General features: G+C 41.3%; 1 protein-coding gene across 6 annotated transcripts in view; it reads left to right on the top strand.

Annotated features, from left to right (window-relative positions):
- Positions 1-27,379, top strand: part of DACH1 (dachshund family transcription factor 1) — a 572,648-nt gene that overhangs the window by 355,447 nt on the left and 189,822 nt on the right. For 2 of the 6 annotated variants that reach the window (XM_085621994.1, XM_085621992.1), the window contains exons 4-7: positions 11,691-11,846; positions 18,253-18,425; positions 22,434-22,569; positions 23,769-23,834. In XM_085621994.1, coding sequence (XP_085478120.1) covers positions 11,691-11,846; positions 18,253-18,425; positions 22,434-22,569; positions 23,769-23,834 — 531 coding nt within the window. The remainder of the gene's footprint in view (positions 1-11,690; positions 11,847-18,252; positions 18,426-22,433; positions 22,570-23,768; positions 23,835-27,379) is intronic. The other 4 variants (XM_085621996.1, XM_085621993.1, XM_085621995.1 and 1 more) reach the window with 3 other exon arrangements.

The following is a 27,379-nucleotide window of genomic DNA, read 5'->3' as shown; positions in this document are numbered from 1 at the left end:
GGATCATTCATTGTGTAGGGCTTTGTAGGTGTGGATCAGAATCTTGAACTGGCATCTCTTCTCTATCGGTAGCCAGTGAAGTTTCCTGAGGTGGGGCATGATGTGGGTCCTTCTGGGGAGGTCGAAGATGAGTCTAGATGTTGTGTTCTGTTTTGTCTGAAGTCTCTTTAGGAGGCGTGCCGTGATTCCTACATAGAGTGTGTTCCCATACTCTAGCCTGCTGGTGACAAGGGCTTGGGTTACTGTCCATCTGGTGTGACTGACAGCCACCTGAAGATCCTGCAGAGCATGCAGAGGGTGTGAAAGCAGGCAGATTGGATGGTGTTGACCTGTTTTTCCATTGGGAGCTTGCTGTCCATGATGATTCAGAGGTTGTGGGTGTGGTCTGCTGGGGCCGATGGTGGGCCAAGACTAGCGGGCCTCCATGCATCGTTCCAGGCTGACATCGTTTTCCCAAAAGTCCTCTCTGTGATAACCCTCAATAAAGTTGTGTATCATTAACATAAGTAAGTTAGATTTTAATCAAGGCATTAAGAGGATCCTAGCAAGGATATAGACATGTATTAAAATGATCAGATGTAATAAGTATTGAAGAACTCTCCAATCAAGAAAAAATCATAAAAAATGAAGCTCAAGACCCAAGATTTTGTCATTGTAATTGTCGCAGTGTCTTTTATTTAGCTTGATCATTTTCAAGGGAGTGAGTCAGTTGATTGTGAACACTATTTCATTTTTCACACGTAAATAACAGAATGACGTTTGCAGAGAATAATTTCTTAATATGTTTTTTTATTCTTTCAAACTCAGCAAACATTTTTTTGACTGTCAGTCTATGTTCTCAACACAAGGGATGGCCATTTTCATGTGTGTTCTTCTTGTTCTTAAATGTGTTAGAGAGTTGTGACGGAATATATCAGGAAATATTATTCTGAATATAACAAAACCAAAGTATAACAATGGGCGGCACATGCATCATTCTGTTGTCTATTACCTTAGCAAAACTGTAAACATTTATCACGTAATTATAAGGAGCAACAAATGGGATCTAACCTTGTACAACATTACCCCTCTTCTTTGCATCATTTTCACATGTCTTACCAAGTAGATTGTAATATCACAACAGACTGGAAAAGCTGAAGTAAATTATAGTTGCATGCAATTCATGCTTAATGGCATTGTTTGAGTTTGGAAATACAAGCAACAAGGCATATTGTCCTTGCTATTGATATTAATAGAAAGAATTGATGGATTATTATTTTCAGGCCATCTTCTCCCCACCATAAAGTCATTACAGGAGAAAAGCTGGATTGCCCCTTTTTCTTCATATTCTTTTAACTTGTGTTGGTGGTTGTGGGGAGATTAAAACTCATCGAGAATGCTGTTCCTTTGGGACTGTGGAGATAGAGTGGGATGATGCCAGTGTCCACAAGCAGTTGTTAAACTATCATTGAGTGGTTTCATGGTCCCGCATGTCCTACATCGCCTGATTCCAGTGGGTCGGTTTTATGTTTTGGATGATATCTTAGAATACAAAGTGGAAGAAAATGTTGTGAGCACACATTTGTTGAATTAGTACCATGGGCACACTCTTCATATTGAGTTATGGTCCCACTGCATGTAGATTAGGTTACTAGGGTCCTAATAAATTGCCATAGATCTTCATAGATAAAAGAGGGCAAGAAACATGGTGACCAACTGTAGAGAGTAAGGAACATTAGTTCCTTATGTTTTATTTGTCCATTAACAGGGGCTCTCAGAACAAAAACACTCAGTGTGGTACTTTCATTAATTTTAGTTTCATTTTCCCACCTATTTACAGTTTTCAAATCAGCTGTTCACCTACACAGAGCTTCATCTATGGCCAACTGAGTAAAAGAACTCTGGCAAAGATCCCCTTCTTAGGGAACAGTTGTACATTGCTGGGCCAGTCCAACAATGAGCTGCCCGATGATGAAGCATGCCACCTCCAGAAGTGGGTGAGGGCTTTTGCTCTATTTACAAAACATTCTCACAGCCACTTATCTATTTAGGTGTATGTAGGAAAGTGGGTTTTTGCAGCGTGAATCTTTCTGGATTCACTATGCTGTGCATTATTCCGCGATCTTGTGGTTGGGTCCGGATTCGTAGTCTTTTCTTTGTTTTTTTTTTTTTTTTTTTTGTAGCCCAGGTGGGCGTCGACGTCCACCATTTGGTGCACCTCCCGTGACGTCGTCGTGCTTCCTGCGGAAGTCCCACCTTTGGGGCGCCATCTTCAGATTCTTTTTTCCGCCGTTGGGTCTGGATCGTCATCGGGAAGCTCCAGAAGTTCACTCGGAGGAAGAAGGAAGAAAAGCGAGTTTCATCGATAGAATCAAGAGAAGACATCAGGAAAGAACAGATTTCGACAGGAACGCGAAGAAAGAAGACCAGCGAGCCTTTTTCTTCGACAACCTTGGAGAATGCACGCTCAGAGACCCTGAGCGAAATGGACAAGACGCCATTCAAGTTCTGCCCAAACTGCCACCACAAGTTCGCGCAGAAAGACCTGCATCCGGTCTGCAACCTCTGCCTACCGGTGGATCATCAGAGTATCGACTGCAACGCCTGCTCAGTCTTCGCGCCGAAGACACTCAGGGTGAGAGAGAGGCAGAGGAGAGCCAACGCCAACATGGAGGGCCAAGGAAAACCCCCGACACTCTACGCGCTGGGCCTCGACACGGACGACGAGGACAACGTCGCCGAGGCAGCCGAAAACTTCACGGTCGTAGAGACCGACAAGAAGAAAGAAGACGAGGTAAGAGAATCGTCGAGCGCAAATCAAAAAACACCTCGAAAACACGAGGGTGACTCGAGAAAAACTGAGTCAAGGTCCACGAAGGGAGCCCCGGCGCCGAAAACTTCGACGTCCAAAGGGGGAACTTCGGACAAAAGGCCCAGCGGATCCTTACAAAAGGACTCCCTGGCGCAGAAAGACGCCGAAAGGCAAGGGTCGTCGAAATCATCCCATGAAACGGGCCGATCGACGCAGAAAGAACGTTCGACGTCGACGCAAGTTTCATCGAAAAGGCCCGAGGTCGACGCCGAAAGCATCTCCGAAATGGAGAAAAAGAAGAGGCGGCTCGAGGCCGAAATGGAGAACATCCTTCAAAGGAAGAAGGAGTTCGACGCCAGGATGAAGGAATTCAAGATTCCAACGGTTTCATCGGCGGACGTCGTCGAAGTCGAGGAGGAGTTCGACGCCGAAGGGCTGACAAGGGACCTCGAAGAGGAAGAGGAGCCCTATTATGAGGAAGAAGCCGAGGAAGAAGACCAACAATCGTTCTTCGAATCGGCGACATCTACCGGCAACGACGTCGAATGGCAAGATCTCGACACCGAAAACCCGGAGGAGGCCGTGGACACGTACCCCTCGAGGCCTTCGCCACCAGACGACATCGGGGTGTACAATATGGTGGTGAAGAGCGCAGCAATGGCCTTCGGCGTCAAGCTCGACGAGGAGAGGCCGAAAGCAGATTTTCTCGTCGAAACACTGCTCCCCATCCAGACTAGGAGCCAGTTCCTCCCCATGCTACAAAGCGTGATGAACCAGGGGAGAGAAGCCTTCAAGGAGCCTGCCACCTGTCGGTCGATCACGCCCAGGACAGAGAAAAAGTATAAACACTCCTCCCTGGACCCACCTTACATCAAGGGTAGCGTCACCGCAGACTCCATCATTGCCTCCACGGCCAGGAGAAGGGCCAACGTGCCAGCAACCTCGGGCCCACCTCCAGATAAAGAGAGCAGGAGAATCGACCTCACAGGCAGAAAGGTCGAGAGGAACGCCGCAATGCACTGGCGCATGGCGAATTCAAATGCACTCCTAAATAGACACCAGTACCAACACTGGGATGAAATGGGGGAGCTAGTAAAGCACCTCCCCGAAGAATACCGCCAGAGAGCCTCTCACCTGGTAGATGAAGGCAAGAACATCGCCAACTCCTGTATAAAGACGGCGTTGGATGGGGCAGAGACTTCAGCAAGACTCATGGCCATAGGGGTCACAGAAAGGAGGCATGCATGGCTAAGAATCTCGGGATTCAAACCGGAAGTGCAGAACAACATCCTGGGCACTCCCTTCAACGGAGAGACACTGTTCGGAGCAACGGTGGACGAGAAGCTCACACAGCTCAAGAAGGAGAACGAGACAGCGAGGTCCATGGGGGCCCTGCAGCTGAGGGGAATGAGACGAGGAAATCCCTCGAGGAGACCCTACGGTAGGGGTGGAAGCCAACAGGGGACGTCGCACCAGGCGTTCCAACAAGGTCAGCAGGGCGAAGGTCACGGACAAAGTCAGCAGAAGCAAAGCTGGCAATATCAACCTCGGGGCCAGTCCTTTCGAGGGAGAGGGAACGGACGTGGCCAAAGGAGGAGAGGGGGCGATCAGCCCTCCTCGAAGTGACTCAGCACGCAAGAAGACGCCCACCCTCGTCAGGGCCCCAAGGGTGAGGCGCAAAAAGGTGTCATCAGGGGGAAGAGAAGATCCAAGAGCCTACGAGCATACGTCACCGGTAGGCGGAAGGCTGAGGTTCTACCTTCAGGAGTGGCGGCGCATAACCACAGACAAGTGGATACGGAACATCGTGCAGCACGGATACTGCGTAGAGTTGGAGAAAAGACCTCCAAACAGAAAGCCGAAGGGAAGACAGAGATCGGCCCAAGAACTGGCAATACTCAGAGAAGAAACACGGAAACTCCTGCAAAAGGGAGCCATAGAGACAGTGCCGTTCAGGGAACGCAACAAAGGGGTCTACTCAAACTACTTCGTGGTTCCGAAGGTAGACGGAGACCTCAGACCCATACTGGACCTCCGGTACCTAAACAAGTTCGTCAAAACACAAAGGTTCAAAATGACTTCACTGCAGGAGGTACTGCCACAGATAAGAGAAGGGGACTTCATGGTCACCGTGGACCTCAAGGATGCCTACCTTCACATCCCAATAAACAGAAGGCACAAGGGCCTTCTAAGATTCAACATCGAACAGGAACACTACCAGTTCACAACCCTGGCCTTCGGATTAAAATCAGCGCCAAGGGTCTTTACAAAATGCCTGTCGGCGGTAGCGGCACACCTACGAAAGCAGGGCATACACGTATACCCCTACTTGGACGACTGGCTGGTCAAGGCAAACTCACGCGAGAAGTGCGAGAGGCATGCAAAACGCGTAACGGACACCCTCACAAATCTGGGATTTTCCATCCACTGGGGAAAATCATCGCTGGAACCGGAGCAGGTAAAGATTTTCCTGGGGGCACAGATCAACTCCCTCAACAGTACAGTAGTGCCCAGCGACAGGAGGACAGATGCCCTACTGAAGGAGACGCAGCTCTACCAGAAGGGGCGAGCTCTGACAGTGAGGGCGGTGAGCAAGATGATGGGGATGATGGCGTCCTGTATCCAGCTGGTGCCGAATGTACGCCTGCACATGAGACCATTCCAAGAATGGCTGCAACAGCAATGGTCACAAGCAAACGGAAGTTGGGAGGATCTAGTGGTTGTTACGCACGCAGTGCAGGAGGAGATAACTTGGTGGAACAGAGACAACATAACAACAGGGAGAAGCCTGACACCACCAAGCCCAACAGTGACCATTACCACGGACGCATCGCAGATGGGATGGGGAGCGCACATGGACAACCTCAGAGTGAGGGGTCTATGGGCTCCGGCAGACGCGGTCCGCCACATCAACTACCTCGAGTTGAAAACAATACTGCTAGCCCTGAAGGCATTCCAGAGACACCTGTGCGGGCAGAGGGTGTTGGTGCAGACAGACAACACCACGGCGATGTTCTACATCAACAAACAAGGGGGGACACAGTCGTTTCCCCTCTCATCCCTAGCTCAGGAGATTTGGAGATGGGCCATACCTCTCAGGATAGATCTACTGGCAATTCACCTACCGGGGAAGGACAATGTGGAGGCAGACTGGCTGAGCAGGCAGACCTCAGCATCGCACGAGTGGGAGCTCAATGGCCAGGAAACGGAGAAACTCTTCCGGAGATGGGGGACTCCCACAATAGACCTTTTTGCAACACGCCACAATGCAAAATGCCAAAACTTCGCGTCCAGGCAACCAGATCAGCAATCCAAGGGAAATGCCCTATGGATAAGCTGGTCGAGGACATTTGCCTACGCCTTTCCACCGATACCCCTGTTGCACAGGGTGCTCGACAAGTGCAGAACCAGCAACATGACTCTGATCCTGGTGGCCCCACAGTGGGCGAGGCAGACATGGTTCTCACAGATTCAAGAAATGGCGCAAGGCAATCCGTACAGGTTCGAGCGAAGAAAAGACCTGCTCTCAATGCAAAACGGGGAGGTCCTGCACCCAGAGCCAGAGACCCTCAACCTAGCAGCATGGCTCCTGAAGACCTAGAGTTCGCACACCTAAGGCTACCTCAGAGCACTATGCGAGTGCTACGGGAGGCAAGGAAACCTACTACAAGAAAGTGCTACAGCGCAAAGTGGAAGAGATTCACGGTGTGGTGCAGGAAGAAGGGCCTGCACAACAGAATGACAAGAGACTCAACGGTGCTGAGGTACCTCACACACCTTCTAAAGAGTAACCTCTGCTCGAGCTCCCTAAGGGTGCACCTAGCAGCGATCGTTGCCTACACCAGAGGTGAGAAGGGTGGAAGTTTCTTCAGCTCGCAGGTGGTGAAGAGATTCATGGAGGGAGCCAAAAGAATGGCACCCCCGAAAAGGTTGCCGCCGCCGGCATGGAATTTAAACGTGGTTCTGACGGAGCTCATGAAGGCGCCGTTTGAACCCATTCACAAGGCCAATCTACAAATGTTGACGATGAAGACTGCCTTTCTAGTGGCCATAACCTCACTACGCAGAGTGAGCGAGCTTCAAGCACTAACGCTACAGGAGCCCTACATTCAAATTCACAAGGACAGGGTAGTCCTGAGGACGGACCCACACTTCATGCCCAAGGTAGTGTCGGCGTTTCACATGAATCAGAGTATACAGATACCGAGTTTCTTCCAAAACCCGACTACAAATGCAGAAAAGGCCCTGCACACCCTCGATGCCAGAAGAGCGGTGATGCACTACATTGAAAGAACCAAAGAACTCAGGAAGTCGAAGCAGCTGTTTGTGTCCTTTGCTACTAGCTTCATGGGTAGACCAGTGACCAAGGGCACCATCGCTAGATGGATTGCCCTCACTATCCAATTCTGTCACAAACAGGCTGGACAGGAGCTAACGGAGCGGCCACAAGCTCACTCCACAAGGAAGAAGGGGGCCACAGTTGCCTTCCTGGCAAACACGCCCATCCAAGACATTTGTCTCGCAGCAACTTGGGCATCTGTGCACACGTTCACAAAGCACTACTGCGTGGACATTCAAATGAATAAGGAAGCACAGGTCAGACAGAAGGTGCTACAACACATTTTCAACGACCAGCGATCATCTTCCACCCAGCCACCACAAAAATAGGAAAACCGCTACAAAATCTATGCACAGCATAGTGAATCCAGAAAGATTCACGCTGCAAAACGAAAAGTTTCTTACCTGTCGGTGTAGTTTTGCAGCTTGAAGATCTTTCTGGATTCACTAGCGAACCCACCCACCTCCGCCAGGAAGATGAGGCTGGAGGAAGAGGGGGTGAAATGGATAGGATCAAAAAAGGTGGATACGTACAGAAATATGGACAAAAGGATTAATCAATCGCCTAGGGTTAAAAAAAAAAAAAAAAAAAAAAAAACAGGGAAAAAAGAACCCGAAGATGGCGCCCCAAAGGTGGGACTTCCGCAGGAAGCACGACGACGTCACGGGAGGTGCACCAAATGGTGGACGTCGACGCCCACCTGGGCTACAAAAAAAAAACAAAAAAAAACAAAGAAAAGACTACGAATCCGGACCCAACCACAAGATCGCGGAATAATGCACAGCATAGTGAATCCAGAAAGATCTTCAAGCTGCAAAACTACACCGACAGGTAAGAAACTTTTCGTTCTGTTGCAGTAGCCCCCTTTTTGCCTGGCTTTTGATAACCAGCTTCCCAGTACCAGTGTCCTTTCCCTAAAACCATACACCATTTGGCACCAAATCAGTTACCCCTGTAAGTCCCTATGCATACTGAATATGGTCCTCTGGGGCTACAGCACTGGTTGTGCCACCCCATGGACCCCTCACCAAGGCTATGATCTCTGCCATTGCAGCCTGCGTGTCTTGGTGCAGACAAAATGCAGAGTCAACATGACACACATCCCTGTGTGCCATGCCTACAGACACTGCATGGGATATAGGTAAGACACCCCTCTAGGAGGCCATAGCCCTCAGGCAGGGTGCACTAAATCTACTGTGAGGACATAACTTCTTGAGCAGATATTCCCCTGCAATATCCTTGTCGATTCCTGGATGTAGTAAGTACATGGGCTGGACACTCATCATTGCGAATTCCCCAGCTCCATGATAACTGCACTGAAGTATGGAATGTTTGGTACCAAACATCTCGTCATAATAAACCTGCACTGTTTCCATGTCAGATTTATTACAAATTGCATACAGAGGAACCCTTATCTACCAACCCTTAGTGTGTCCACTGACTGGCGTAAGCCAGCATGCTACCACCAGACAGTGTTCTGACCTCATGAGATGAGTGCCTGCATGCTCAGAGGTCGAGAAACAATGCCTTACCTGGGTTGGAGGTGTTTACACCTCCCCCTGGTCAGGTAGAGCTATCTGTAACGGGAGCTTCAAAGGACTTTCTGCCATTGTAATGCTGTTAGAGGGAGCAGGCCCCTTTCCTATCCTCAACCCCTTTTTGGCAGGTATGACCAGTGGTAACATTTAGAAAGAATAGGAGGTGTTCCCCCCTTTGCCAACTCCACCCCTCAGGTGCCGATGCGAGGTATAGTACACTTTTCAGTGCCCACCATCTTAATGAAGGTGGGATTTATCCAATCAGGACTATCTTCCACTCCCACAGGCGGTGGGCATAATAGAGGGTGTAGACACTCCAGGTAAGGGGGCCATTTACCACTACCTGTTGCTTCCTTATAACGACCCTAAATATAGTATTTAGGTGGCATCCCCAGACCCTGAACTTCAGTTCCTGATGACCTAAGAAGAGCCACACCTGCAGAGAAGACTGCAGAGAACTACTGACTTGACCCCATCCTACCGACCTGCCTGTGGATCTTTACAATCCTGCACCATAAGGTGACTCATCCTGCAGCACAGCAACCTCTAAAACATTGGGAGCACTGACTGCCTTCAACAAAGTTCAAGATCTCCTGAGAACAGCGGACCTGTTCAAAAGCAACCATATTCAAGCAAAGACTCTGTACCTGAAGAACCACAAACCCCTGTTTGCAGTTATACCTCTGCAGCCATCACCTCCGGCACGATTCCAAGTGACCCAACGATTCCAGTGAGATTCTCTAGGAATCCAGAGCCCAAGATTATCATGTGTTGACCCCTCCCAGACTCCTCGAATTCACCTGCAGCCTCTGCACAGAAACCCCCTCAATCACGACCTACTCCGGTATACTGTTTCTGATGACAAAAGACACCCCTGCACCCGTCTGCCCTAGGCCTTCGTGAAGAATACCAATGTGCCTGAACATTGCAACTTACCTCTCCAGCTGTTGGTTTCCTTTGACTGGCCTACTAGCCTGAGCCTGCAGCCTTTTTCTTATTTGGCCTTTCTCCATTGCTTTTCATTGGGCACCCAACGCTGTGTTGGCACCCTGCACCCCGCTGCCCCTGTGCCGCTGGTAGTGTAGTGTTGGTGCTGCTTTGGAGCCTGCCCAGTGCTTGCTTCAACGCTCAGAGACTGGCTCCCCAAGCCACTGCTACTTACCTGTACGCAGCCTCTGTTTGATTGTCCCCTTCTTCATTTGTTTTCTATGGGGCCCTGATACTGTATTTGCACCACGCAGTCTGCCACCCCTGTACTGCTGGTGGTGTACCATTGATACTAAACTGAGACCTGCCCAGTACTGATCTTAACTCTCGGAGACTGATCTTGTAAGACAATGTTACCTATATGTAAGCTGAATGTTTTCTTCCTGCCTCAGGTTAACATTGCAAAGTCTGAAAATTGCACTGTGCCCCCTTTTGATATTGAAAATTATTACTATGCAAAATGCATTTACCTAAGACGAAGTTCTGTCATGCTGAAAAATAAATATAATCAAATGTTATTTTTATAAATTGTTCTTGTATTTATTCATTGAGTATGTGTCTCATTTATTGCCACTATGTGTTCAACAAATGCTTAACACTACCCTTGGATAAGCCTAACTGCTCTCCCACACCACCACAAAAGAGAGCATTAGTATTATCTACTTTAACCTCTGTAAAGCCTCTGAGGATCCACTGAACTCTCTGCACACTATACCTCTTTTTGGTATAGTATATAGAGAGCCAGCTACCTACAGTACACAAATAGTGTCCCCTTGGGTTTTGGATAAAAACAGCATATTCTATGAGTTTTGATAATTATAAGCGGTAGTGTGTATACTGGGCCTTGATTACTCCTAGTCTCTCTAATTCCTGTGGTTGTCTAAAGATGAAATGAAAGAATGGTGAAAGAAAATCTATTCTCAAAATCAATGATACAAGCTAATTGTTTTATGAAAAGGGTTGAAACACTATAGACGATGTACTGTGCACAAACTAACGGGCCATGTACATTGCTTTACTAACACTGTTAAAAAACATTTTGTCAGCCCATCCTTTGAAAACAATTACCTAAAGCTATATGTATATATGCCTGTTGTACATACAATAAAGATAATAACAGTACACCAGTTACTCTTTTTAAGTTAGAAATTGTATATGGTATATAACATTGTGCTAAATTCTCGACAATGTTTTGAAACTTTATTTTGTATATCTATACTTATAAATAGCTGATCCATGTGAGGTTAAATGAAATCACCCATAGGAGTGTGATCAATTGGTTACCATTAGATGCTATGCTAGGGTGCATTTAAAAATAGAATTGACCTACTAAAGAGACCTTTACTCTAACTGCATGGACTAAATGACTTGAAGGATCAGCATGGTGTAACAATTCAAGGTTCTTCAGCTTTTTAATTGCACATAAGCCCCATTTTTGGGATACACAGCTTCATGGGTAAAAATGGTGCCTTAGCATATAAAATGTAATTTAAAACATATCACATGCATATTGTCCAATTTCACTTTTGGGATCAGGTCTGATATGAAGCAATTTATTGTCTCCTTTAAGTTGTAATCTATTTAATTGCGCTGTTTGCTTTACCAAGTCATATAGCAATTACACCCACATTTCAATACCAATATCTGTGTTTGATGTATGCTTCTTTTGACAGTATAGATAGTTTTAATGAACATATATTGCTGTAAGTTACCATCATTGTTGTTGATAATAATAGTGATTACCACTATTATTATTGTGGTTTATGTTGTCATTCTAACATGGGTCAGAGAATTGAAAGGGTGTGCAAGTCCAGTGAAACCCAATTGAGTTCATGTTCCTAATTATCATATAAAAACCATAAATGACACCACCTTATATGTCAGGACAAGCCAAGTCTTAATACTTGGTTAAATATGATCCACAGATAATGCAAATTTTCTCTGCCAATTGTTATCCCATGACCAAGCTTGCAGTTTCTACCATTCTAGATGTCGAACCTAAAAGCATCCAAATAATGTATATTCATTCCTACAGGCAGCAGTGATGGTTCTTGGGATAAAGAAAGACTCCAGTCTCCCCCTGCCCAAGGATCACAGGCCTCTGTGAATCACGTCAACATGTCTGGACAGCATAATCTTGCCGTTAGTCATCCTCTCAATCCTCTTCAACAGAACCGTCTCCTGTCAAATGGTAGGGGTTACCATTCTTCATCACTAACATTGACAAATTTCATTGTCAAGTTTCTCACATAAATAAATGCATCCCATAGACAGTTGTCTCAGAGCCATTCGATTGATAATTAAGCTATTTGATTTGGGCGTATTTGTTTAAAATATACATTATATACATAAAGTTACTGTAATTTTTAAAATCGCTCAACGAAGAACAGATTGTTTATTTACATGGTTGTTAGGGCTGCTTTGCTGCAGCACTTTTGGCTTATTATTAATTTGGTTCTATAGTAGTGTACATAAGTAGGAAACCAGTCAAAAGTCCTTTGTGCATGCACTGCATGTATATAAAATTCCTGCGCAAGAAAGGCATACGTTTTTCTTCTTTGATTTGATTTCAGTGCATGATCCCTGGATTAAAGGATATGATGTGCTAGATTTGAGAGGTGTGGCTCTATCTTCCTCCTTTCAAGTCAGTGCATATCATTTTCTTTTTCCAGTTATAAATTCGGGATTACAAGTACTAAAATGAGTAGATCAACAATTATGGAGCAGCGACTCACACCTGCAATGAGACAACCTTTGTTGTCTGAACTGTTGCTGATGACATTAACCACGTGGCTATATGTAACATCATGAGTTCCGAATTTCAAATGAGCTTGTATGATTCACAAGGCCACATGTTACAGTGTCTCAAATGAGGATCAGGTGGGCCTTTTGTTATCATCTAGAGACTTAACTTCCAATGAATCATATGTTGTAATGTAGCAATAAAAGTATAAATGGACTATCTGTATCTGTATGAAATCTTAAGGTTACAGTGATATATGTGTTATAGTATGAGTGTAGGAGAAATGAGGACCACAGAAAGAGGGAACCGTATGTTTCAGCTCAGGGACAGTGTGTTGCATAAACCATGTGTAATAGTATGGACGCTGCATATTTAGTGAATCAAGTATCAGAACTTGGAGACTAAATGTCTCATGAACTATGTGTCACAGATTAGAGACTCACATCAAGTTGCATTGCATGTCACAGATATCATAGCCGACTATATTTTAGAGTATGAGCACTGAAGTTCACATGGACTGTATATTGCAGCTCAGAGACAATATGTGAACTGGATCCTATGTTAAACTATGAGAACTGATGTTAAAGTGGCCCACTTATGACAACATCAAGAAGTAGTTAATTTGGATCAAATAGATGAACTTGGTGACTGATGTTTAAAAAGCACATGTTATAGAGAAAACATTTAGTTACAAAATTCCCTCTGTTAACATTCACACAGGCCAATGTTTAGCAGTGTAGCATATTACATAGGGAAGAACCTGGGGTTAACAATATTTATATTAATGGGGAAAATATGAATACTATTGATTTCAGTAACAACAATTATTGTTGAGGCAACATGTAAATACACAGTCAGTTGTTTGCACTATAATTGTTATTATTATTATTATGATGCTTGTTATTGTCAATATCATTATCATTATTGTTATTATTATCATCTCATCATTATTATTGTTATTATCATGTGGTAGAGCTAGTATTTTTGGCATTGTTTTGATTTTTTATATTATAAGTGTTCGTATTATTATTATTATTATTATTATTATTATTATTATTATTATTATTATTATTAATATTAGTAGTAGTGTAGTAGTAGTAGCAGTGCCCTACCCCAATGCCTTATCCCGCCCAAGCAGGATGAAAAACCCCTTATCAGCAATAGAATTAGGTTCCCTACTCCGCTCTTACAAACTATCTTACCGCCCACAAAACACTATGCACCCAGATAACTTAAATATAGATTCCTTAATCCAGACTATCCCTATCAACTCACACAGAGCTACAAGACACAATCCCAGAGGCATAGTGGAAGACTACCTCATGCAAATCCCTCTCACACTCGAATCCACCATATTACCCAACAAGACGTTACTAAATTGTATACTCCTAAACTGCAGGTTCGCATCCAGACATGCAGCCGATATAGCTAACCTACTACTCGCTAAAGAACCAGACATTCTAATCCTGATGGAAACATGGCTAAATGAATCATCCACACCCATCTTGGACATACTAGTACCCCCGAACTATAACATCACCAGACTAGACAGAATTGATAGGCCGGGTGGTGGGATCGCTTGTATACATCAGAGCAATCTAACAGTGACCAACGCCAATGCCTCCGCACCATCCTCCTGTGAATAACTTCGCTTAAACATCTGATAATAGTAAACAAATATGTTCATTATACACATTCTACCACCCGCCAGGAGATAACCTCACATTCATAGAACACCTCATGGATATTCTAGCCACAAATGATGGGCAACAAATTATGCAAATATTCCTAGGTGACTTCAACCTACACGGGGATGACCTAAACGACCCAGGGGTCCACAGCCTCAAAGATTTCCTCTCAGACCAGATCTGTAACAGCCCAACACACGACAAAGGCGCAATCCTTGACCCAGTAATCTCCAAAGTTGACTCCACTCAGCTTGACTCGATCTTCCCTTACTACTGGTCTGACCATCACATCATTACATTCCAAATCATGGAAACAGTTAAACGTCACTCCACTCAACCACCAAGAACAAAGATGTGGAAGAGAAATCTGAAAACCGTTGACGCCGACCTACTAGCATCTTCTATTCCAAATATCCTATGTCCCCCAGAAGACTTAGTAGATGTTCAAGGTCTGGCCAACCACTATGTCCACTCCATGAACAGCCTCCTAGATAAAATAGCCCCTCTACAATTGAAAAGAACCACCACAAAAGACTCAAAACCCTGGTATGATGGTAGGCTAAATGAAGACAGACGTTCACTTTAACGTGGAGACCTGCACCTTCAGCTGACCATCTCAAGTTACTAAGAAGCACCAGAAACTCCTACTTTAGAAAGATCAGAAGAGCTAAAGCCGACTTCTTCAGTACTCAACTTGACCAAGCCAAGTCAAGAACCGTCCCAAAAAACTATTTGATCTAATCAAAGCCCAAACCAAGAGTGCACCCAGCCACCCCAAGTCTATCCCCGACACTCTACCCAACTGTGAGGAATTTGCCTCCTTTTTTACTTCGAAATCAGAATCCATAAAAACCGACTTACTCAATGACCTGTTATTCCTTACGGACATACAAAAGAACTCTGCACTGCCCCTGACGGATGCCCCAGGCAAATGCACCACTAAATTCAAAATAAAAAATAATGCATCCTGGTCCTGCTTCAACACCTACAGTGCAGATACAATACTAAAGACACTAACCGCCTTGAATCCCTCCAGCCACTTCTCAGACCCGCTTCCAGCTAACATCTTAAAAGACCTCATTCCACTTTTACTACCTCTCTGGACCAAGATTATAAATACCTCCCTCCTTCAAGGAACCATCCCCGAAATCCTGAAATCAGATCAAGTATCCCCTATCCTTAAGAAACCAACAGCGGACCCGTCGGACTTGAATAACTATCGCCCGATATCCAATATCCCCACTCTAGCCAAGCTCCTGGAATAATGTGTTCACATGCAGCTTAACCACCACATCGAACAATTCAACCTGCTTAACCAATACCAATCAGGCTCCAGGGCAGGTCACACTACTGAAACAGCCATGACACACATAATCGACGACGCTCTATAAATCCTGGACCAAAATGAAGCCTGTTTACTAATCCTACTCGACCTGTCATCGGCTTTTGACACCGTCAAACATGACAGCTTGCTAGAGCTCCTGAAACGCAGAATGGGATTATCTGTGCTGTCCTGGTTTACCTCCTTCCTCCAAAATAGATCTCAAAGATTCAAGGTTCCTTGTCCAATCCAGTTCCAGTCACATTAGGAGTGCTACTAGGCTCTGCCCTTTCACCTACTCTTTTCAACCTTTTCAAGGAACCACTCACCGAACTTCTAAGTCTCTCCAAGATCCATTTCCATATGTATGCAGATGACACCCAACTCTACATCAAGATCAACTCACATGAGGACATCAAATCCCTCAACACAACGCTACAAAAAACTCAAACATGGTTGGATGAAAATCATTTGAAACTAAACTATCTCAAAACAGAGTTCCTCTTAATCGCCCCCCCCCCCCAACAAATCATCCACCATCCTTGACTGGATGAAGCACCTAACAGCACTCAAAGGGCAACCACTCATTGTTGAATCAGTGAAATTGCTAGGTGTGACACTAGACAAAAACCTAAAGATGCAGAAGCATATCAGCACCTCCACAAAAGAAGCACATTTCCACATACCCTTCCTGCCAGCAAATGATTTCAAACAAGCAGTTCAAGCCCTTGTAATCCCAAGAGTGGAATATGGGGTTGTAACCCTAGGTCGGCGACAGCCCTGCTAAGAGCAGCTATCAATACATCTGTGCGACTCACAGGTTCAAAAAGAACCTCGCCCATCTCTCCAGACCTTAGAGCACTAAAATGGCTACCATTTGAAGCCAGAATTAATCTGAAAATCACATGTATGATGCACAAGGTCTCACACCACAACTCTCCGAGCTACCTAGCTCAGAAACGGGTTCTCTCCGCTGGTAACAGACCCTCCAGGAGCTCCAAGAATCTTGTACTGAAACCACAACGATTTGCTAAGAACAAAACTTACAACCGCACCTTCTCTGGAATGGCTCCCAGGATCTGGAATGCTCTGCCCACAGAAACAAGACTGAACCCTTCTACTGCCTCCTTCAAAAAAGAAGTGAAAGCAACTCTCATGGCTAAATTGACGTGAATTACTTACTTAATATTTTATTTTACTTACTAGTTCGTTTTATGGAGCACCTTTTATCTGAAGCACCTATACTTGTACTTCACTAGGCTTATACTTGTATCCAATATTTGACATGTAAAGCGCTCTGATACCCGCAAGGGTCTTGTTTGCGCAATGTAAAACTTTCTAATAAATAAATAAGTAGTAGTAGTAGTAGTAGTAGTAGTAGAATCACCGCTAGTGATAGCAGTATGGGTTGTGAGCAAAGGCATTGGCAGTTTTATCGAAAGGTTAAGTATTTCACATTGCATAAAGTATATGTGATAGTGTCATTTAGGAATATGATTGAAAGGATAAAGCAAGAAGGAAAACAAAGAATATAGGTATTGGTGAGTGAGGGATTTATTGCCTCATTTCAGATCCCACTTGTAAAGGAAAATACCTTGGATGTCTGTGTGTGTATGTGTGAGTGTACCTGTTAGTGCTCAGGACAGTATTGGCACCACATAAAAAATTGCAGTAGATCAGTGCCCTCCTACACTCTTCCGAAAATGTGTAATCTGGTGAGACTACAGAACAAAGAGAAAGAATCACATACTACACATATTAGGATCCTAGTTTTCTCATGTGACTCTTCCAGTGAAAAAGTGACATCTTATTGTGGTGTTTTGTAATGTTGTATAAGGTAACTCATCCAGTCACAACAGTCCACTATTTTCAACATATGAATGAAACAAATAGTTCAGCTGTTAGATGGAAATACATTTTGTCAAAACTATTGTAGATTTATTCAGAACATTTGAATGAGTGACAAAAGGCTCTAGAACACTTTAACATTAACTGGGCCATGCATTCAATTAATTTTCTTAAATGTGTATTCCCACAAACAATGTTTCATAGAATGTATGGTGTATACAGTAGACTACTTTAAATGTATTTCTGTTAGACTAACTAAACATTTCTTTTTCTGACAACATTCAGGCCCCTTTTGTATAGTTGAACTATCTGCTGTACGATCCAGATCCCGTTTATCTTTTGGGAGTTACTATATTGTGGAATAGAAACACATATATCAATGGTAGACAAGTCCCCAAGCACATTTTTGTGCCCATTTCCTTCCATCTGTTTACACATAGACATTACACGGGATCCAACATTTCCGTTCCATAGTCAAGGGTTCACTTTATGTGTTTCTGTTTCAACTCTTTTAAACTTACTTTTCTGTTTTATTCTCACTGCTTGAAGCTTGCTCCTTTCACTCACTGCTCTGTGTAGGAAAATATATGGATGTGCACATAGGAATATTGTTTATTTTGGTAAACTGTAGAACAGTACTAGCAAAGATAGTGTCATAGTCCTGCCATGTGTTGTTCTCATCCAGTAGTGTCATCAGTTCATGAAATTGTGGTGGTACCAACCCACATGTGTTTGCACAACTAATTGTTATATAATGCATTTCTGCTTTGTGATTAAAGTATGACTATTTTGATTCACTGCCTATCATATGACACCTTCTAAGATACCATAATATTTCATCACACTGTTGATCAATACACTTCAAATACTGCAACTCCCTTTAAAGGAAGGAGGCATGTATGCCCTTCGTTATTTTAGGAAGATATATCTCTCTTTATGGGCACATACTTTGCCAGTAGTGTATAAAATAGCTGTTACGTTATTTGCTTTTTTACAGGACTGGAGCTTCCTTTTATGATGATGTCACACCCATTGATTCCTGTCAGTCTACCTCCAGCATCTGTAACAATGGCAATGAGCCAGATGAACCACCTTAGCACCATTGCTAACATGGCTGCCGCAGCACAAGTACAGAGCCCACCATCTAGAGTTGAGACATCAGTCATTAAGGTAACAGGAAAGCTTCTGTGTTTAAGCAGAAACTCTGTGAATTGAGTTGATATGTTTTTGACTATTGCTAGGATTCAATTCAACAATTATAAAAATTAATCATTGATGTGACCCACATTATTCATTGATGTGACCCACATTATTCTTTTGTAACAAAAGTCCAAAAGTGTTGTGACCTTCACTGTCCCAACATTATTAAGCTGGCAATGACAAATATTGATCTGTAAATCATGCTCATTAGAGTGTAGATAATAAGTAACCATGCATTACAGTGCTGTAATACTATTAAGTATGTAATAAAACACAAAGTTTGAGTGCATACTCAATGACACTAATATACTGCAATACAATATATGACCATAACACATATTTGCCATTATGTATTTTTATCATAAAATTTTGTTTTGATATTCTCAGTCTTCCGATTAGGTATACATCTATTCTTCATATGCATGACAATATGCATATAATTCCTAGGTATGAAAACCTGCTGTTTTGATTATAATAAAATCCAAACATATGTGAACTATTTGAAAGATTAATTTATATTTTCGTATTTCTTTTTTTTTGTGTGTATCAAACTACTGTAACAGCCTGTAAAATGCATTCACCATTTATGGGTTTTCTGGTGAGACAAGTGAAAATGGAGAGAGAAAGAGAGGAGAATCAGAAGGATAGAAAGTTAAAGGGACAAGCAATAGTGCGTGTGTGTGTAAATAATATTTAACATTGCTATATATGAATATATTTGTGATAATAAACTCAGGTTTACCTTAAATCAAATAAAATGATTTTAGAAATATGGGTGTTAACATTAACACTTTAAATGTGGAAACCATCAGTCCTCTAAATGGCTTGAGAATTAGATTTCATAAGTTATGCTGGAAGTGCCTACCATAGCCTGTCTTTACATATTGAAAGACTATTTGAAGTTGCCCTTTCAGAAATTAGATGGACATTAGATGTCTCTGTGTAATAGAATGTTTAGATATATGAGTGGAATGAATAGGGAGAGTGCTGCAAGAAGCTGGAACAGCAGATTGTTGCAGCCATGAATCACAAAATAGTGTGACAGCCATGACCTGGGGATGCTTTCCACATGAGATGGCTTTAATCACCTTCATATGGTTTAGATGGCTCTGCTTGTTAGCAGTTTCATTACACCTGGAGACTATATAGAGTACCAAACCAGAATGATAGATTTCTTTCTTTTGAAATATTTTCACATTTTCTACATAAGTGCTTCTATTTCTATTTAGATGTATAGCTATATAAATTTTAAAATTCTCATCCAAATATTCGATCATGCGCATTGTTGAGTTTTGACAGCTGAGAGTACTTTTAGCGTGTTGCTTCATTTGCATATGTGGTGAAAAAGAAGACTGTACAAAACGTTTCATTCTGGATATAACTGAATTAAAATCTGTATTGCCTAGTTCTTATGGTCCTTGACAATTCAAAAAAGGAAAAAATTACATATTGCGATCAATTAGTCTCTAGGTATACTACACACAAGTGTTTGCATACATGTATAAGTATATTTCTACATGTGCCATATGTCATTGCTCATATGATAAAATGTGTTAAGAAAGTGGGTTTCTTGGCTTTTTTGTGCATTTATATTTGTGCTATATGGACTGTCATTTGTCCTGTGAAAGTTAATTCTGAGATTTCCCATTTCATATGAATACCTTTATTTGCCTTATTCTCCTTCTCCTTCAATATGCCACCCTATTTGTGGACTCAAATGTGATGCAATAAAAAAGAAACCTATTTCAAAATGTTCACTCCCAAAAATTAGATACACATTGGTAGAGCCCTAGCAAACTGGACAACAACAGTGCCATTTTGTACAGGTCTTCTGATGTACCTCTAAGGCTATCAATAATAATAAAACAGCATAGATTTACACAAGATCATAGGAAATCAATCATCCTTTTGATCAATTCCTTACTCCCCAGACAGTAAAGAATTGTGCTGTTCACTACTTAGTTTAGAGAGAGTTAAAGTCACCTGGTTCAAATTACCCTTGTGTCTTTCCACTGATCTCTCCCTAAACTTTAATTAAGATTTATTACTACTCACAACCATAAACACCTGTTATACGTTCACATTGGGAGGAAATGGCCACAAACTGAAGCCCAAGAAGAGGGGAACTCCCCACACTTCAGAACTAAGAGCACTATGTGAGAATCAAAAATGTAAGAAAACATTCAGTGAAATACCCTTCCATTAAACCTTGGGGAAAAAACCTATTACATCTAATATCCGCTGAAAGACCTGAGCAAAATGTACCACAATTGTCCCTTAAATATCTGTGAATGTTCTTGGATGAATTCAGGAGTCTACAAATGTTTTCATGTGAATGTGAGCACCCAAATTGCCCTTCACAAATTTTGAGTATGAATTAGTATCTGGCTATTTAGGTACTTACATTTTTTACCAGTGCAGAAGAAGGATGGCACTAAAAGGGCTGTGCACTTTTTTGCCAAGCTCTAAAGTGGCACAGGTCCATGGAGGCAAGTATTTATATTTCACTTAAAACACAACCCAGAAATTAATAACCAAACTAGGTGCCTGCTGCGAAGGGAATAGAAAGGCATATGGTAGTTTTTATAATGTGTAAAATGTATTCTGTGTGGACACAATAAACAGATATACTGTCCTTTAGGTGCCTACTCCACTGTAGAGATTCAGTTAAAAGCCATATTACCTTTGGGGAAGCACTCCACATCTATATGGCTTTGTAGCCTAATTAAAATGCATCACTGAGTTTCAGCAACCTGCCCTCATTGGCTCTGAAAAAGGCAGAACTGTCCTGCAAGTACCTTCCATTCAACATGGGGTATACAAAATAGAAACAAATGCTAGATGTCCCTTCCTAATCTTATGGGATTTGACCAAATAAGGTTAGTGGGATATATGAACTCTAAACCACCTAAAGAATTTGGCAATTCAGAGAAGGAAATAGTTTCCTATAGTCTTTTTTGCCCCCTTCAAATATCTTAATTCAAAACTAGAGGCAAATGGAAGATACTGAAAACATAATTATTAGAAAAGTGAAATGTCCACATTTTAATTTCATGCCATTAACTAAACTACTTAAGGCACAGGCCTGAAATAAAAAGAGAATTATATTAATGTTGTAAACATTCCAGATAGAAGAATAGTGCAGCTTTAATCGCTATAAAAGCATTTATATGAGAACTTGGGGAAAATGTTATTTCTATGTATTGATCTTTCAGGGTTTAATGACCATATATAGGAACTTGGCCTTCGCCATACTTTGTTTGCATGGTCACGGAGCTTCTTAGTGACTTGCAATATCCTTATACCGTGCAGCACGAGGTACTTTATCCCATTTATAATCAGTCATAACCATTTTAATTCCAGAAAGTGACATTATCAGGATTCTGCCATGTCCCCAGCATATAATTAATTAGTGAAGAACACATTAACCTAGTGTGTTTTTAGTTTATAGACATCTGATTTTTGGTTGAGAATGTTTGAGTGCATCCTTCTCCTTATTGAATGTTAATAAATAAAGAAAACTTCAAAATTTCTAATGGTGAATTTTGATTTTGATTTTATTCCTTGTTTTGGAGTTTATATCATATTTCCAAAGTGCTACAATGTTCATTTTGAAGCATTTCAGGAGCTGACACGTGTTTCGCCCTTACATGGTCATTTGGACCAGGGCTTTCTCTAGGCTGCAATAGCTGTAAAAATAAACTGTGATTCAAGATTTCAAAAAGTCACTCATAGCCACCACCAAGTGCTATGTTTCAGGATGATAATTACTTTGTGGTGACTGTGTTACATGCTCTCTAATATTTAAAAAGGAAGTCGTGTGGTTATATTGTGACAGGGAAAGAAAAGGGAGAAAAGAGTGTGAGTGAACAGAGATTTGCATTGGTGCTGGCAACAATATATTCCTTCTAAATGTAGAGACTAGTTATCTGATTTATATTTTATCATTATTTTTGTTTCTTGTGTGTTTTTCTGCAGGAGCGTGTTCCCGACAGTCCATCTCCTGCTCCATCCCTTGAAGAGGGCCGACGGCCAGGCAGCCACCCATCCTCTCATCGAAGTAGTAGCGTGTCTAGTTCTCCAGCACGGACTGAGAGCTCATCCGATCGAATCCGTAGGTCCTACACTGACTTTGAGACATAGTTACATTAAACATTGTAGAGAGTATCACCAAATCCATTTTCTGATCACCATAAATATTTTCTAATCTCAGAAAATATTTCAAAGTAGAGATAAAACAACATGGTAAAATATTATCAATTGTTTGCTATGCTGTACTATAGCATTAGAGGCCATTGCTGAAGGCTGTAATCATTGTTAATGGCCCTGGTCCTATAAGGAGGGGCAGGGCCTTTAACAACTGGTGGGCCATATAGCTGAAATAATATTAGTAAAATGGCACCCACTGAGGGTAAAATACCGTAAAATATACAGGGAGAAACAGAAAAATAAGCATTGGAATGTTAGACCTGAATATTTATACCATCCATTATTGGCCCTGTGCCACTTCATTATCATTATGCAATAGTAGTTCTACAGAAGTCAGTTGAACAGGGTTACAGCTCTGCCAGGCATGTAGTTAAACGCCAAGTAAAAAGGCACTTTCAAAACTACCTATCATTTTCTATAGCAACACAAATACTTTATTATTAATGTTTTTTTATTAACTTCTGATTGTAACACCAAATATTTTCTATTAACTTCAAATATCAAAAGGTAATGCCTATTTTGGTGTAAATATTAAACAAATACCTACCAAATGGAACTCAACAGTAAGAGAATTAATGTGTGAAGTCCCGTGTGAAAATAATGACACATTTACACTGGGAAATATCATCGATAAAGTGCATTATTATTGAACTTTACCTTTTTCCAATATGAGGAGACTTTTTATGTTATTAGATTATTTAAGGGAATATGTCATTATTATTTGTTGTTGATTAAATCATTAGCAGGTTTAGATATATTGTATTTTGATTATGTGTAGCCTTAGACACCAGCTAGTTAGTTACCTGCTATACGAGATGTGCAGCATTCTAGAACTATAGGAATGAACATAGACATATACATGTAAATACAAGTAGATGGATTCATACACACACACACACACACACAGAGTGATATGTGTTATATTTTCTCAATATATTATTCACTCAAGAGTGCATTCTTTTGAAACACATTCACTTTGTGCCAGGGCTCTATCTGTTATTTTACCCAATATATATTCTAGTTGATTCTGTAGATATGTAAAAAGTGAACTGAATATTAATAAGCACCAAACAATCGTGAGGGTTCAACAACTTTTTCTTTCAGCTACTCTGCCTCATTGCTTCTCCTGGGACTCACTGCAATTCTACCATGGAACTCTTTTAAAACCAGGTGAAAAAAATATATATTTCGAAATTTTGTCTATTGAACTGGTAGAATATTTGAATAATTATTTCAATCATTGATAGGTTCAAAATAGTCCAAAACTGGTTTCCTAATTTGTGTTCTAGATTTAAAATTCCCACAAGAAGTGTGTAAAATTTGATAAGGTCAGACAATTTTGTTTTACATTTGGAAAGTTATGAAAAATTATTTTAGTGATTATTATTTTGATAAAAGCTGTGAAGTGTTGTTTCAGATTCTTTGACGTGCAGTGGGAATCCTTTATATGTTCATCAGGTATTTCAGTTGCACAGAAATGGTGCTGACAGTTCCAATGGATAATGTACAATGGCAGGTGATTTAGGACTCACCATACATTTTTAGATTCAGTAAAAAGGGTGTAGGTAAAGCCTATGCCATTTGCATGATGTAAATATCCTAGTGGTCCAAGAAAGCCCAACAACATTTTCTAACTTGTTATAACATATGTGTAAGAAATTGGGTTATTATTTGGGAGCGGTGAAAGCCCCACTCCAATAAAAAGCACAATTCTTGTCAGGGTGTACCACAAGAGTAACTAAATTAACCTGTACTTAACCCTCTGTTTGTGCCTCTGGTAACTTTGCACAAAAACAGTCAGGCTTAACTTAAGGCAATATGTAAAAAGCCCCACTCCAATAAAAAGCACAATTCTTGTCAGGGTGAACCACAAGAGTAACTAAATTAACCTGTACTTAACCCTCTGTCTGTGCCTCTGGTAACTTGGCACAAAAACAGTCAGGCTTAACTTAAGGCAATGTGTAAAGTATTTATGCAGCACTCCCAACAGTGATAAAGCGAATACACAAAAAAATCAAAAAACTATTTCTAGTATTGTGTTAATTATTTGAGTGGGGTTTCCAATTTTCTCACCTAATAACCCAATTTCTTCCAATATGCTACAAATGATTGGCAGAAAGGTGACTTTTCAAGTAGTAGGACATTTTTTGCATTTTTTTTAATCTTTCGTAAATACTGTAGTGAATGTAATTACTTTGTTGGCACACCTCATCTGCATTTTCTAGTAGATTCAATGGATGACTCTATGTATTTCACTTGCAGGAGTCTAATAATATCTCTAACCACTTTGCACATTTATAGTGCTCGTAATTTACCGGAGGAAGGGTTATTTTCTGCAGTGGTTATGTGGCAAATGAAAAAAGTGCAATAGAATCCACTGTCAATCTTCTATTTAAAAGTTTATGATGCAGGATTTATGAAGATAGACCAGATCATAAGTGATATAGGAATGCTGACCAAGAATGTGTGCAAATATCCATGAGTGTTCGGAGATCCTAATTCATCACCTTAACAGATGATACAAGTTGAAAAACAAATTAAATGGTTTGTTTTTTAAACTAATTTCAATGATTAAGTTGCATTACCTGAGCACGTGCTTTCGAAAATGTACACTATCCCTGGTGCACTGTCATCATCTTAGCATCTCCACATCCTCAACAGCTTTTTAGAGGAATATGTGTTTACATGTTATAACCATCCCAACCAAAACGCCATAGTCAATTACTTCATATTATGCTGTGCATATATATTGTTTACATCAGTGCTTCTTATTTTGTCTCACTGATGAATGCATATAGAACAACAGAATATATTTTGCGTGTCATTAGCTTCAGATATAGGATTGGGTGTTACTAATGCATGTTAAACCCATATCGTTAAATCCAACCCAAATTTCTAAAAATCCCTTCTGTGAACAGGATAACTTCACAAAGAGAAAGGAGGGATGTGAATGTTTGATTCTATGTTCTCATAGCCACTATTAAGGCTGCTGGTGCTACTTGCTTGAACAAGTTCAGAGGTTCTGTAGAGTACCTTTAGCCTTTAGAGATTAAGGCAGCATTTTAAGACATCAGTTTGGCCCACTCTCATTTATGTTCCTCTAAGAGTCAAAGGGAAGTTCCTTTCCTAAAAATGGTTGAACTAGCTAAAACGTTGTTTCATTGTATTTGCTTGTAAAACAATACAGCGATGTGACTGCAACGTGCTTTTGTGCATTCAGTTCCTTAACTACATGAAAGGAAATAATGCACTAATAGTGCACTAAGGTGCACCATATTTCCTTCATAAACCATTCAATCCAAACTGTGAGGTGCACAATCAGCAGAATGATGTTTATATCGCAGTATCTTTGTTTCTCTGCTTCTTCCAACTCCTTCTAAATAAATTTGAAACATGAACTAGATCTAAAGCTATCTGGTCTTCAGATGTCACTGAATTCACTTCAGTTAAATTGGTATGAAATCTGAAAGAGGTAACATTTTCTTACCACTTTGAGTAAAGACCTGAAAATCTACATATGTGTTACAGTGCTGCTCTTTCGGTCAAAAATAACTGTTTGCTCCCATACATCCTGGGGCACCACCATTATTGTTTAATACAGGAGGAGTGTACTCTCATAAAACAAGGTTAATTTAGTCAAACAGAAAAGAGTGTGAATAGTCCTTCCTAAGGCGTGTTTTTAGCAATGTAAAATCTCTGCTAATGGTACTATACTATACCATAAGGTCAGGTGGCTTACATCACTCTACTAATGAAATAATCAGTAGCAGACAGCTGTCTTTATGACGACATACACTGATGCAAGACCTGCTTTTCAAATGTGCTGTGCTTTCAATGTAGAAGTGACTCTTAAAGCAGGACCCAAGTATCTCAGTTAAATAGAGGTACAGATGCATTCTGACTTTGTTGCTTAAAGTGAGGACATTGCATTATTATTGATGTTGGTCAGCTAGAGAAAATTTGCAGTGTACAGGATACAGAGCAGTTAATATGCACATGAAGGCAAACAATCTTAACATTGTTGACCATCAACCATTTGCTAGCCACCCTAAGTAAGTCAGTCTTATCCATTCAGCATAATATAAATATGGCATTTCTTTATAACCTAGTTTGGAATATTTGCCAACAATTGAATTCTTTCAAATGTCATGGTTCATCCCTATGCACTCCATACTGCCTTTAGTCTTTATTCGTCTTAATTCATTGTTGGAGTCAACTGTGAAATGAAGATGTGAAAGTTACCAAGGGCTACTTTTGTGCACAGAGGAAATAAAGTGTTGGTAAACATAGTTTTCCTTTAAACTGAGGGCTTCAGCCTCATACCCAAACACCATTCTAGATGGAAAAAGGATATTAAAGTGGGGATATGCTGTACAAAATATTATGAGTACAAATGACATTACATTTCGGCAGTTACACAGTAAGTATTGAAATGTATTTAATTCATAAGAGTTGACAATGCTATTTTTGTTGCCTTGCTATTGAAAAAGTCCTCCAACACTACTGCCTTCAGAATGTTTTAAAACAGTTTTATCATTGGTTATAACAAATTAAATAAAATTGTGTTTGTGTATGGAAAGTGACTGACAACATTTTATACACAAAGATGTAGATGAACTAGTTATTGAAAAGTCTAAATTCTTGGTATTGTATTCCTGTGCACTGTCTGATGAATGGCATCTGTATCTACTAACATAATTACAAGTTACAAAGTA

The sequence above is a fragment of the Triturus cristatus genome, chromosome 8, assembly GCF_964204655.1.
Source record: "Triturus cristatus chromosome 8, aTriCri1.1, whole genome shotgun sequence".
NCBI classification, from domain to species: Eukaryota; Metazoa; Chordata; class Amphibia; order Caudata; family Salamandridae; genus Triturus; species Triturus cristatus.
The sequence above is the reverse complement of the archived record's forward strand: the minus strand, read 5'-3'. Positions and strand labels throughout refer to the sequence as shown.